The 13088-nt window shown below is 50.4% G+C and overlaps 1 protein-coding gene across 1 annotated transcript in view; it reads left to right on the top strand.

The window, feature by feature from the left end:
* The window catches only part of LOC119969691 (glutathione synthetase-like), a 102858-nt gene that overhangs the window by 45038 nt on the left and 44732 nt on the right, over positions 1-13088 (top strand). The window contains exon 5 of the mRNA XM_038803681.1: positions 9599-9738. Within this exon, the coding sequence (XP_038659609.1) occupies positions 9599-9738 (140 nt within the window). The remainder of the gene's footprint in view (positions 1-9598; positions 9739-13088) is intronic.

The following is a 13088-nucleotide window of genomic DNA, read 5'->3' as shown; positions in this document are numbered from 1 at the left end:
TTAATTGGTCCACTTAACGATGCCTCACCGGCTTCTCGCCCTAAATGTCAGCTTGCCAGCTGATTGGCAGGGACTGCGCTCGCCAGCCTCCCGCTAACATTGTCGGGCACCACTTAAGCTGCACTTGCTCAGCCAACCCCAGCCAGCTGGCAACAATGTCACCCAGGAGACCAGCCCCAAGATTCAGGGACACTGACCTGCGAAGGCTCCTGGACGTGGTGGAGGCCAGGAGGGATGTCCTGTTTCCCCCGGGGATTCAGGAGGGTGAGGCACAGGGCCCTATGGGCACCAATCGGAGGAAGGGGTCGCTGGGTGTGAACCCGGACCCGTCCCATGGAGTGGTGACAGTGACAGTGGCTAGCAGCTCCCCTGAGATCCACCCCTCTGATGAGGCCGCGTCTCGCAGGCAGCACACGGCAGTGCACGGGTGTCATTGTGCCACCCACAAGTGAGCGGGGCCTTCCGGACCAGACCTGCCAGAGGACACCTGCCTGGGGCATCAAGGGCTATGAGACAAGGTAAGCAGCTAGCTGCCACCACCTCAGATGTGCATCCTGGGTAAACACCAAGACGTAGTGTTACAGCTAGGAGGGCCAGGATCACTGAGGGCACCGGGGGTAGGGGGGTTAAGGTAGGGGGTAGGGAGAGAGTGGGGGGGAAGGGGTGTTGGGAGGCCGGCACTGTCAGGAATGGGGTATTGTACCGCGCATTAAATAACTTTCTGGACAACCATTATGATGCCTCATTCACTTTCTTCCGGAATGCGGGCTGATTCCCAGACCCTGTCCCCATCTCTCCAGGATAACCCACCCCTCTCCCCATGCCACTCACCTGGCAATGGTCCCGTCCCTGGAGCTGTGTCCCATCCCCTGGGTGCTCGGATGTTGGCTGTTGCGTGTGTGGTGTTGCCTCCCGCTATGTTCAGGCATTGTCCAGGCATCAAGGTGCGATTGGGATGCTAGGCAATGACTCCCACTTGCTCCATGGCCCGCCCACCCATGGGAATCCACTTGGCCTGTGTGAAGTGCTCACCTAACCACGATTGCCAATTCCCTATCAGCAATAGCCTTCAGCCACTCAGCCAGAGGCCTCGGCAGTCAGTGGGAATTATTGGTGACGGGCAGGGACAATGGTTGTCCCCTCCAATGGTTACATACAACCCAGAGGTTGGCATGATGGTGCAGTGGTGGCTGCGCCCCCCAGCAACCCCCTCCACCCTCCCATGGCAGCTCACCCCTGCGGAGGGTCCCACCACCCCTAGCTGAGGGTTCCCCATCCCCCGCCGAGCACCGGGGCAGGAAGCCCAGCTCCCCCCGGGCTCTTTGCCTACGAGCAAAGATGGCTACTCACCTGCTCGGCTCCCCACAGAAGCCCTTCCACCAGATTCACTTTCTTCAAAAGGAGCACTAATCGGCGCCAGCGTGAGCACTTCCTGGGGAGGCCTCTGAATGACAGGAGGCCGTTGGATGAGGGGCGGCTCCCGTTAATTGTACGGAAATGGTCCTCAAGTGCTGATAATTGGTTTCTCGCCATGCTGCGGCGAGATTCCGAATTTGCCTACGGGAGGGGGCCGGTTGCATCGTAAACTGTTTGGCGCCTGATGCGGTTCCCGTTTTTGGCCTCTCCCGCTATTCACCGGCCTCATTACGCTTGAGCGCGATTGTAACGGGACCAGAAGATCGCGCTCCTCATCTATTTTGTGCTGCCGCTTGACGTACTGATGTAGGAAGGGACAAGCAGGGACCATTCAGCCCCTCGAGCCTATTCCACTGCCATTCAATTTCATTAGGGCTGAGCTTTGTTCACGGCATCTGTTTGCCATTGTTCAAGAACCCTCACCGAACAATTATGAAATGATGTATTTATATCACTTGCACACCCCACAATCTCACTCCACCCTCAACAACGTTTGGGGGGTGGGGGCTGCGAGGGGAGTGAGTACCAGATTTCTACTGCTCTTTGTGTGAAGGAATACTCCTGAAATGACCCCTGACCTGCCTCACTCCAATTTTAAGGATATGTCCCTTTGTTCTAGACTCCCCCACCAGTGAAAATAGTTTCTCTCATTATCGACCCCACCATCTTAAATGCACCATGTGGATCACCTCTCAAGTGTTTTTTATATTCTTGGGGATACAAACCGAGTAGTCTCTATACTCTTGCCTCATAATTTAACCCTAGTAGTCCAGGTGAATCTGTGTTACACCCCTCCCAATGCCAGTATCATACATACGACTCACACATCCTGGCACATTTGTCAGTTCCCAGCACTTTCGAGGCTCTCCCTCGGGTGAGAGGTGGGCTGTTGGATGACGTGTTACATGCTGCGGTCATTGCTAATGCCCCCTGCCCGGAGGCCCCAGACCAAGACAGAGAACCGCGACAATGACGCCCATGCAGCGAATAGGAACGCCATATTTGGCCCGATACCTGGTCCGCTCCGGTGGGTCTCTCCAGCATAGACCCAGGAGGATCTCCAACATTGTGGTGACCTGCTGCGTCCTTCATAACATTGTGCAGCCGAGGAGGGACATGTGGGAGGAGGAAGAACGCCAGGCCTCTTCTGATGAGGAGGATGTCCAAGACATTCCGGGCATGGAGACGGGCTGGCACGGGAGGCTGCCCAACGTGTGCTCCAGACCGGCGCACATGGGAAACTTAATCACTTCCCGATTTCCACACAATGAAGCCTGGTCACTGGGAGCTCCGTCACCTTGTCTAACCTCTCTGTACTCTCCACAACTCTCCTCCCAGCCCACTTCCCCATAGCCGCTCACATCCTCCCCCCTGCCCCTCCTCCCTTCACTCCACCTCTAGCCCCGTCCCGTGCCACCTCACAGGGTCACATTGGCTGGACCATCCAAATGTCCTGAGGGTCTTCATCCATGCCATCGTCCAACACCCACACCGCCAACCTCTCCACCGCTCCAACCCTCCCTCAACCACCCCAACATCCGGCACACCCTCTATACCCAGCCCAGCCCAGCCCTCACATCCTTCAACTGGAGGATTGAGGCGGGTCTCATTTTTGGTGCAAAGGTGTTTACAGTATTGTGCCCTGACCCCTCCCTCTAACCTATGTGCTGCACCCATGCTGACTTAAGCAGTGTTTAACTTTCTTATTTTAATTGACCCCAGACAGCACATCAGCTGTGGAGGCAGCCGTCCTCTGGAGGGCTCGGTCCCGGAAGGGCCCGGCTGACTTTCAAAGGTGACAAAGTGCCACCCTCTTCTGCTCGCTGCCCATCAGATATGCCAGTATCAGGTGGGAGGAGGAGGAGAGGGGGGGGATTCAGAAGCACTGAGGTGTTCCAGCAACTCCCCTGCGGGGGTCTCCCTCGGGGTGCTCTGGGCCTCCAGGCTACTCCATGGGACGGAGGTGAGGCCGGAGTGAGCTCCGGAGGCTCCAGCGTCACCTGCCGCTGCCAGTCCTGCAGGCCTGTTCACGTCTCAACCAGGGTCTCAATGCCCTCAGCTATGGAGCACTGAGTCAGGGACATGTCCCTCAGCGAGTGAGACATGCTCCTCACTGGCTCAGTCATGTGCCTCTGGCAGTGTGCCCGGTCCCTCTGTGCCTGGCCCAGGTCAGTTAGCGCCCGGCCAATGTTCTCGACGCCCTCAGCCATGACCCTTTGTGAGTGGGCCAAACTCTGGAGCAACGCAATAATGTCCAGGTGGGCCTGGTATATGTCTGCCTGTGATTGGGCTCCCCGGTCCTGAGCCTCAACCATCGCCTGCACAGCGTGTCCCAAACCTTTGATGTCTTGACCCATGGCTGTGACTTCATCAGCAAGGCTTTCACTGTGGTCGCCACCCATTCAGTGTTGTCCTGGGCACCGTCCCCTGCACCTGGAGGTGGCTGGACTCCTCCAGTTGCACTTGCAGGCGTTGGAAGGTTGCTGACACCCCCCTCCTGTAACCCTGGCTCTGTGTCTGCATCTCGACCAGTGACGGGATCATCCTTCCCAGGAGGTACCCCTGTCCGGACTACAGCTGGTTCCTGGGATCGTGCAGCCCTCTGACTGGTCACTCCCTCAGGAATTCCTACCACCACCTCATGTGCTGCATGCAGCGTCTGTGATATGCACACCAGATGGTGACCCAGTAGCCTCTACACTTAAATGACCCGCCAACCCACAGACAGTGAGCTGGTAGAGGATGCAGGTGAACGCAGTGGCGAGAAGTCGGTGTCTGTCGGGAGGAGTTCAAACTAATTCGGCATGGGGAGGGGCACTGCATAACACAGTAAAGTAATCAGGTCAGAGGGAATACAGCGGTAGTAAGTTTCAAGGGATTAAGATAAGGCTGGATGGCCTCTACTTTAATGCCAGGAGTATTACAGGTAAAACAGATGAGTTAAGGGAGAGGATTACATAGAACATAGAACATAGAACAGTACAGCACAGAACAGGCCCTTCGGCCCTCAATGTTGTGCCGAGCCATGATCACCCTACTCAAACCCACGTATCCACCCTATACCCGTAACCCAACAACCACCCCCTTAACCTTACTTTTATTAGGACACTACGGGCAATTTAGCATAGCCAATCCACCTAACCCACACATCTTTGGACTGTGGGAGGAAACCGGAGCACCCGGAGGAAACCCACGCACACAGGGGGAGGACGTGCAGACTCCACACAGACAGTGACCCAGCCGGGAATCGAACTTGGGACCCTGGAGCTGTGAAGCATTTATGCTAACCACCATGCTACCCTGCTACCCTAACATGTGGAATTGTGATATAGTAGCCATGACAGAGTCATGGTTGAGGGAGGAGCAGAATTGGTAGCTCAACATCCCGGGATATAGAATCTTCAGGTAAGAAGGAGGAAGGGCAAAAAGATCATCATAGAATTTACAGTGCAGAAGGAGGCCATTCGGCCCATCGAGTCTGCACCGGCTCTTGGAAAGAGCACCCTACCCAAGGTCAACACCTCCACCCTATCCCATAACCCAGTAACCCCACCCAACACTAAGGGCAATTTTGGACACTAAGGGCAATTTATCATGTCCAATCCACCTAACCTGCACATCTTTGGACTGTGGGAGGAGCACCCGGAGGAAACCCACGCACACACGGGGAGAATGTGCAGAGTCCGCACAGACAGTGACCCAAGTAGGAATCGAACCTGGGACCCTGGAGCTGTGAAGCAATTGTGCTATCCATCCACATAAGAGGAAGCGGGATTGCATTAATAATTAAGGAGTCAGTTACTGCGGGAAGGAGAGATGAAATCTTGGAGGGGCATCAAATGAAGCTTTGTGGGTAGAGCTTAGGAACAAAAAAGGGACATTGCTAGGTGTTTATTATAGATCCCCAGATAGTCAGTGGGAAATTCAGGAGCAAATAAGTGCGCAATTCACAGAAGTGCGTAAAAATAATAATAGGATCATTCTATTCGGTGATTTCAACTTTAACTGGGATAATCATTGTGTTCAGGGCTTAGATAGAGTGGAGCTCTTAAAATATATACAGGAGAACCTTTTTAGCTCAATATGTAAAGTGTCCAACAAGGTGCAGTGCTGGACCTAATTCTGGGCAATGAAAGCCGGACAGATGGTTGGTGTATTCGTGGGGGTGAATTTTGGTGATAGCGACTACAACATGGTTCAATTTACGTTTGATGTGGAGATGCTGGCGTTGGACTGGGGTGGACACAGTAAGAAGTCTGACAACACCAGGTTAAAGTCCAACAGTTTGTTTGGAGTCACTAGCTTTCAGAGCGCAGATCCTTCATCAGGTGAATGAAGAGGTGGGTCCAACAAGATCATATTTAGACAAAGTCAGTGTTGCAAGATGATACTTTGAATGTGAGTCTTTGCAGGTAATTATGTCTTTACAGGTCCAGATGGTGTGACTGGAGAGAGGGAGAATCACAGGTTACAGAGGTGTGAATTGTCTCATGCCAGGACAGTTGGTAGGATTTCGCAAGGCCAGGCCAGATGGTGGGGGGTGAATGTAATGAGACATGAATCCAAGGTCCCGGTTGAGGCCGTACTCACGTGTGCGGAACTTGGCTATCAGTTTCTGCTCGGCGATTCTGCGTTGCCGCGCGTACTGAAGGCCGTCTTGGCGAACGCTTACCCGGAGATCAGAGGCTGAATTCCCTTGACTGCTGAAGTGTTCCTGCCTGGTGATTATCGCTCAATGTCCGTTCATCCGTTGTCGCAGCGTCTGCATGGTCTCGCCAATGTACCACACCTCGGGACATCCTTTCCTGAGCGTATGAGGTAAACAACATTGGCCGAGTCGCACAAGTATGTACTGCGTACCTGGTGGGTGGTGTTCTCACGTGTAATGGTGGTATCCATGTCGATGATCTGGCACGCCTTGCAGAGGTTGCCATGGCGGGGTTGTTGTTGTGTCGTGCTCATTGTTCTCCTGAAGGCTGGGTAGTTTGCTGCAAACAATAATCTGTTTGAGGTTGCGCGGTTGATTGAAGGGAAATGGTGGGGGTGTGGTGGATGGCCTTGGCAAGATGTTATCCCAAGATATTCTATGTGTATCAATGGGATGAGGATAACGAGGGAAAGAGTAGGGCTCATTCGGGACCATCGGGGAAATCTGTAGGTGGAGCCAGAGGACATTAGCAGGGTTTTGAACGAATACTTCATATCTGTCTTCACCCAAGAGAATGAGGACGGGAGAGAGACTGTGCGGTTCTGGAACAAATTGTCAAAGGGAGTGACAAGATATTGGAGCTGTGTCGGCAGGCTTAAAAATGGACAAATCTTCACGCCTGGATGAATTGTGTCCCAGGTTGCAGTGGGAGGTGAGGGAGGAGATTGCAGGGGCTCTGACCCAAATTTTTACTTCCTCTCTGGCCATGGGGGAGGTGCCAGAGGACTGGAGAACAGCTAATGTGGTCCCACTATTTAAGAAGGGTTGTCCTTTCTTATATAAGCCAGGGAACTACAGACCAGTGAGTCTCACGTCGGTGGTGGGGAAACTATTGAAGAAAATTCTGAAGGAGAGATTCTATCTCCACTTGGAGAGGCGAGGTTTGATCAGGAATAGTCAGCATGTCTTTGTCAGGGGGAGGTCATGTCTAACAAATTTGATTGAAATTTCTGAAGAGGTGTGTAGATGAGGGTAGAGCAGTTGATGTAATTCACATGGATTTCAGCAAAGCCTTTGACAAGGTCCCACATGGGAGACTTATAAAGAAGGCAAATGCACATGAGATACAGGGTAACTTGAGAAGGTGGATTCCAAATTGGCTTAGCTGCAGGAGACAGGGTGATGACAGAGGGCTGCTGTAGTGACTGAAGCCAGTGTCCTGTGGCTTACCACAGAGATCCGTGCTGATCCCGCTATTATTTGTCATTTATATAAACAACATAGATGACTCTGTGGGGGAATTTGAGGAAAAACCTTTTTACCCAGAGGGCGGTCGGTCGGGAGTGCGCTGTCTGGGAGGGTGGTAGAAGTTAGTTGCCTCACATCCTGTAATAAGTAACTGGATGAGCACTTTGGCACATCATAACATTCAAGGTTATGGGAAAGTTTTTAAAAATTTGTTCATGGGACGTGGGCGTCGCTGGCTGTGCCAGGATTTATTGCCCATCCCTAATTGCCCTTTAGGGGGCAGTTAAGAGTCAACCACATTGCTGTGGGTCTGGAGTCACATGTAGGCCAGACCGGGTAAGGACGGCAGATTTCCTTCCCTGAAGGACATCAGTGAACCAGATGGGTTTTTACAACAATCGACAATGGCTTCATGGTCATCATTTGACTTTTAATTCCAGATTTTTATTTAATTCAAATTTCACCATCTGCAGTGGCAGGCAAATGTGCTTGCAAATGGGATGAGGTAGACAGATCAAGTGTTTTTCATGCGTCAGTGCAGACTTGATGGGCCGAAGGGTCACTTCTGCGCTGTATTATTCTGTGATTCTGAAAATAGGGTAGGGTTTCTACCAGGTTGATGTAGAGAAACTGTAACCTCGGGTGGAGGAATCCAGAACAAGGTGATGTTTAGCTCAGTGGGCTAGACAGTTGGTTTGTGATGCAGAACAAGGCCAGTAGCGTGAGTTCAATTCCCATACCAGCTTACCCTAACAGGTGCCGGAATGTGATGACTAGGGGCTTTTCACAGTAACTTCATACTTGTGACAATAAAAGTTTATTAACATGAGAGCTGAGCCATTTAGGTATGAAATTGAAAGGCACACTTTCATACAAAGTGTAGTGTAAAATCTGGAACTCCTTGTCAAAATACTGTGGACACTAGAGCAATTGAAATGTTCAAAATTTGGATCAATAGAGTTTTGTTAAATAAGGATATGAAACAGAGGCAGATCAATAAGGTTGAGGTGAATATCAGACATGGTCGAAATGACTAATGGAACAGGCTTAAGGGAGTGAATGGCTGACAAAATATTCGTCATTTTTACTTCACCTTGAAAATGCAATCTCAGTTTCGGGTCTGGAGTCCATTGTGTCTCTAGTATTTTGCCCCAATTACCTTTTATCAAGCCTTGGGAGTCTTGAATAAAGTGTGCCCACAAGATATTTGAGCATGGAGGGCATTGTAAGCTGACCTTCCCTAATATATATTTTCTGGTAAGGCTACAAGTTTCAAAAAACAGTTTAGATGGTTAACTCACTCACTGAGCCTCTGGGGCATTCTACCAAGTTAAAGGCACTACATAAACTTGGGGCAGCACGGTAGCATGGTGGTTAGCATAAATGCTTCACAGCTCCAGGGTCCCAGGTTCGATTCCCGGCTGGGTCACTGTCTGTGCGGAGTCTGCACGTCCTCCCCGTGTGTGCGTGGGTTTCCTCCGGGTGCTCCGGTTTCCTCCCACAGTCCAAAGATGTGCGGGTTAGGTGGATTGGCCATGCTAAATTGCCCGTAGTGTCCTAAAAAGTAAGGTTAAGGGGGGGTTGTTGGGTTACGGGTATAGGGTGGATACGTGGGTTTGAGTAGGGTGATCATGGCTCGGCACAACATCGAGGGCCGAAGGGCCTGTTCTGTGCTGTACTGTTCTATGTTCTATAAATGCAGGTTATTGTTGTTGAAACACTGCAAGTTTCATTGCAGTCTGCGTTCAGTTGGCGATTTAAACATCGCTCAGGGTGCTATTATTGTCCTCCATGCCTCTGGTTAAGAGAAGGCAAAGGGGGCAGCATGGCGGCGCAGTGGTTAGCACTGCTGCCTCACGGCGCTGAGGTCCCAGGTTCGATCCTGACTCTGGGTCACTGTCCGTGTGGAGTTTGCACATTCTCCCCGTGTTTGCGTGGGTTTCGCCCCCACAACCCAAAGATGCGTAGGGTAGGTGGATTGGCCACGCTAAATTGCCCCTTAATTGGAAAAAATGAATTGGGTACTCTAAATGTGTTTTAAAAAATAAAGAGATGGCAATACAGCCAGTATGAGTGACATCTGTCTAAAGAGAGTGGATAAGATCGATGGGTCATGTGGGACAAAACTGTCGATCTTCAAGTCCTTCAGGGGTTGGAACCTTCTTAAAATCTTTGCAGATGTGAATTTAAAAAGTAAGCATTTTGAGTTAAAAATGTCCCACCTCTTGCATTTGTTCTTTAAAACAACTACAATAGTTGCTTTTTCTTTTCCCTTTCCTACTTCAGACTATTACTTTAGGTATAAACAGATCTGACTACATGTTTCAGAAAGGACAAGATCACAGCACTTCCTTGAAACAAATAGAAATTAATACAGTGGCTGCTGGTCTGGCAGGGCTGGCTGAGCGGGTCCCAGATGTACATCGGTAAGAGCTGAGCTCGTGATTTTGACGATTACTTAAAATTGATTTTTTTTTAGACACAAATAATTGCCTGCCGTGTGCAGTGGGAGGAGTTTCGTGGAGTGCCAATACCAACATGGACCAATAGGGTTGACTGGCCTGATTCTGTGCTGCACATATTCTGCAACCTAATTTTAAAAAAATATTCTATCATGTGATGTGGGTAGTGCTGGCTGGACCAGCATTTGTTGCCCATCCCTAAATGCCCTTCAACTAAATGCTTTTCTCGTAATTTCAGAGGGAAAGTAAAAATTAACCACACTGCTGTGGGTCTGGACTCACATGTAAGTCAGACCAGGTAAGGACGGCAGATTTCCTTCCCTGAAGGTCTTTAATGAACCAGATGGGTTTTTACAGCAATCAACAACAGATTCATGGTCATCATTCATTCCTGGGACTAGCCTTCAATTCCAGATTTTATTAATTCCATTTAAATTCCACCATCTCCTGTTGTGGGATTAGAACCTATGCCCACAGATCATTAGTCTGGTTTTCTGGTCCTGTGTTCATCATAGAATTTAGAGTGCAGAAGGAGGCCATTCGCCCCATCGAGTCTGCACCGGCTCTTGGAAAGAGCACCCTACCCAAGCCCACACCTCCACCCTATCCCCATAACCCAGTAACCCAACCCAACACTAAGGGCAATTTTGGACACTAAGGGCAATTTATCATGGCCAATCCACCTAACCTGCACATCTTTGGACTGTGGGAGGAAAACGGAGCACCCGGAGGAAACCCGCGCACACACTGGGAGAACGTGCAGACTCCGCACAGACAGTGACCCAAGCCGGGAAACAAACCTGGGACCCTGGAGCTGTGAAGCAATTGTGCTAACCATTGTGCTACCGTTATGCGTACTATGCCACTATTTCCCCCTGTAGATGTATATATTGTGTTATAGTTGGCTCTCCAATGACTCGGATATATCATCCCTGGGCCAGAGCTGTGCAGACTGGAAAGGTGCTGAAAGACTTAAGGTATCCCATCTGCTTTCTGCAAATGAGCCGAGATGGTGAATAGCAACCGTAAGAGGCATTGTGTGATCATCGCCAGGTCTGATTGTGTTCCCATCAAGGTTCCACACATGCGCTGTGAGAAAAGGAGGTGGGGGGAAGCAAAGTTAACAATCAGCATCAGGAACCCAGAGCAATTCCCCCCCCCCTTTCCCATTCCCCATCTCCAGGCAACTAACACAGTCGTCAAAGGTCAGGGATTGAACCTGGGGGCTTTCCTGTTGGCAGGCTTGTTGCCAGCATGAACTATTGTTTCTGCAAGGGAGCCCTGTACCTCTAACATGTCAGAATAGGGCATGTTGTTCTAAAATTCTTCACTATTCAGACAAGCAGTGGTTCAACCATTAATGGCTCAATTCTGTGAGACTGTTGCACGGAATGACAGATAATTATATCAAATGATGTTGCCTCTTTTTTTTATATTGCGGACCTGGCATTTTAGAAACTTTATTTGCCTGGCAGAGATAAACTCTGATCTCAGAATCTAGCATCTTAGGAAATTCTAAATCGTGCCCTTTAAGAGGAATAGGTTCAGTTAAGTGCAGCTGCACCTTGGCCTGAGAGAAGTATTGCTCCATTAAACCCTCCCGTTGTTATAATAAGGTGCTACTAACATGGTCTAACATGCTACTAGCAATGCAACAGAAGGACAGTTGGCACCTGAGCCTGGTGTACGTAAGGTGATACTTCATGCTTCAATTAATCGTTTCAAATGGCATTTTTTTTTTTTTTTTTGCGATATTTTTATTAAGTTTTTAACATTTTATTCACCCACCCCAAATAGAGATAGTATAAAAATGAAACACCCACAACACCCCTACCCCCTAAAACCATACTCCAATCCCCATCCTGAGCAGCTGACAGTGACCAACTCTTTGCAATACGGTTGCCATCCTTTATAGAACCCCTCAATCGCTCCTCTCAAGGTGAACCTCACTTTTTCAAGGTGTAGGAATTCCATTAAATCCCCCAGCCGTACTGAGCCAGAGGGCAGAATAGATCACCTCCAGCCCAACAGGCACCCAAGATTCAGCGGGGGCGGGAATCGCGCCGCACCGGTGGGCGGGCACCCCCCCCCCCCCCCCGGCGATTCTACGGCCCGCAATGGGCCAAAGTCCCGCCTCTTCTATTCCGGTCCCGCCGGCGTGGATTGAACCAAGTCCCTTACCAGCAGGACCTGGCGGCTCGGGCAGGCACCGGGATCCTGTGGGGGGGCACGGGGCGGTCTGACCCTGGGGTGTACCCCCACGGTGGCCTGGCCCGCAATCGGGGGCCATCGATCGCGGGCGGGCCTGTGCCGTGGGGGCACTCTGTGGTTACCCCACTAGTCACTACCTGCCATCAGAAAAAGATCCAGTTATTCCAACTTTTAGCTTTCTGTCTGCTAACCAGCTTTCTATCCATCTAAAGACACTCTCCGTAATCCCATCTGCTTTAACTTTACACATTTATCTGTTGCGTGAGACCTTGTTGAAAGCCTTCAGAAACTAAATAAACTACATCCATCGGTTCTCTCTGGCCAACTCTACTGGTTACACCTTCAAAGAATGGGCAGCACGGTAGCATTGTGGATAGCACAATTGCTTCACAGCTCCAGGGTCCCAGGTTCGATTCCGGCTTGGGTCACTGTCCGTGTGGAGTCTGCACATCCTCCCCGTGTGTGCGTGGGTTTCCTCCGGGTGCTCTGGTTTCCTCCCACAGTCCAAAGATGTGCAGGTTGGGTGGATTGGCCATGATAAATTGCCCTTAGTGTCAAAAATTGCCCTTAGTGTTGGGTGGGGTTACTGGGTTATGGGGATAGGGTGGAGGTGTTGACCTTGGGTAGGGTGCTCTTTCCAGGAGCGGGTGCAGACTCGATGGGCCGAATGGCCTCCTTCTGCACTGTAAATTCTATGAATTCTAGTAGATTTGTCAAGCGTGATTTTCGTTAGGTAAATCCATGCTAACTTTGTCTGATTACACCACTGCTTTCCAAATGCTGTGCTATGAAATCCTTGATAATGGACTCCAGCAACTTCCCCACTACCGACGTTCGGCTCCCTGGTCTATACTTCCCTGTTTTCTCTCTACCTCCCTTTTTGAAAAGTGGGGTTACATTTGCTCCCTTCCAATCTCTAGGAACCATTCCAGAGTCCAAAGAATTTTGTAAAATGACCACCAATGGATCTATTATTTCTTGGGCCACTTCCTTAAGTACGCTGGGATGACGATTATCAGGTGCTGGAGATTTATCCGCCTTCAATCACGTTAATTTCCTCAAAACCATTTCTTTACTAATACTAATTTCCTTCCACTCCTCAC

The sequence above is a fragment of the Scyliorhinus canicula genome, chromosome 7, assembly GCF_902713615.1.
Source record: "Scyliorhinus canicula chromosome 7, sScyCan1.1, whole genome shotgun sequence".
Taxonomy (NCBI): Eukaryota; Metazoa; Chordata; class Chondrichthyes; order Carcharhiniformes; family Scyliorhinidae; genus Scyliorhinus; species Scyliorhinus canicula.
Note: the sequence above shows the minus strand (reverse complement) of the source record. Positions and strands in the feature narration are given on the sequence as shown.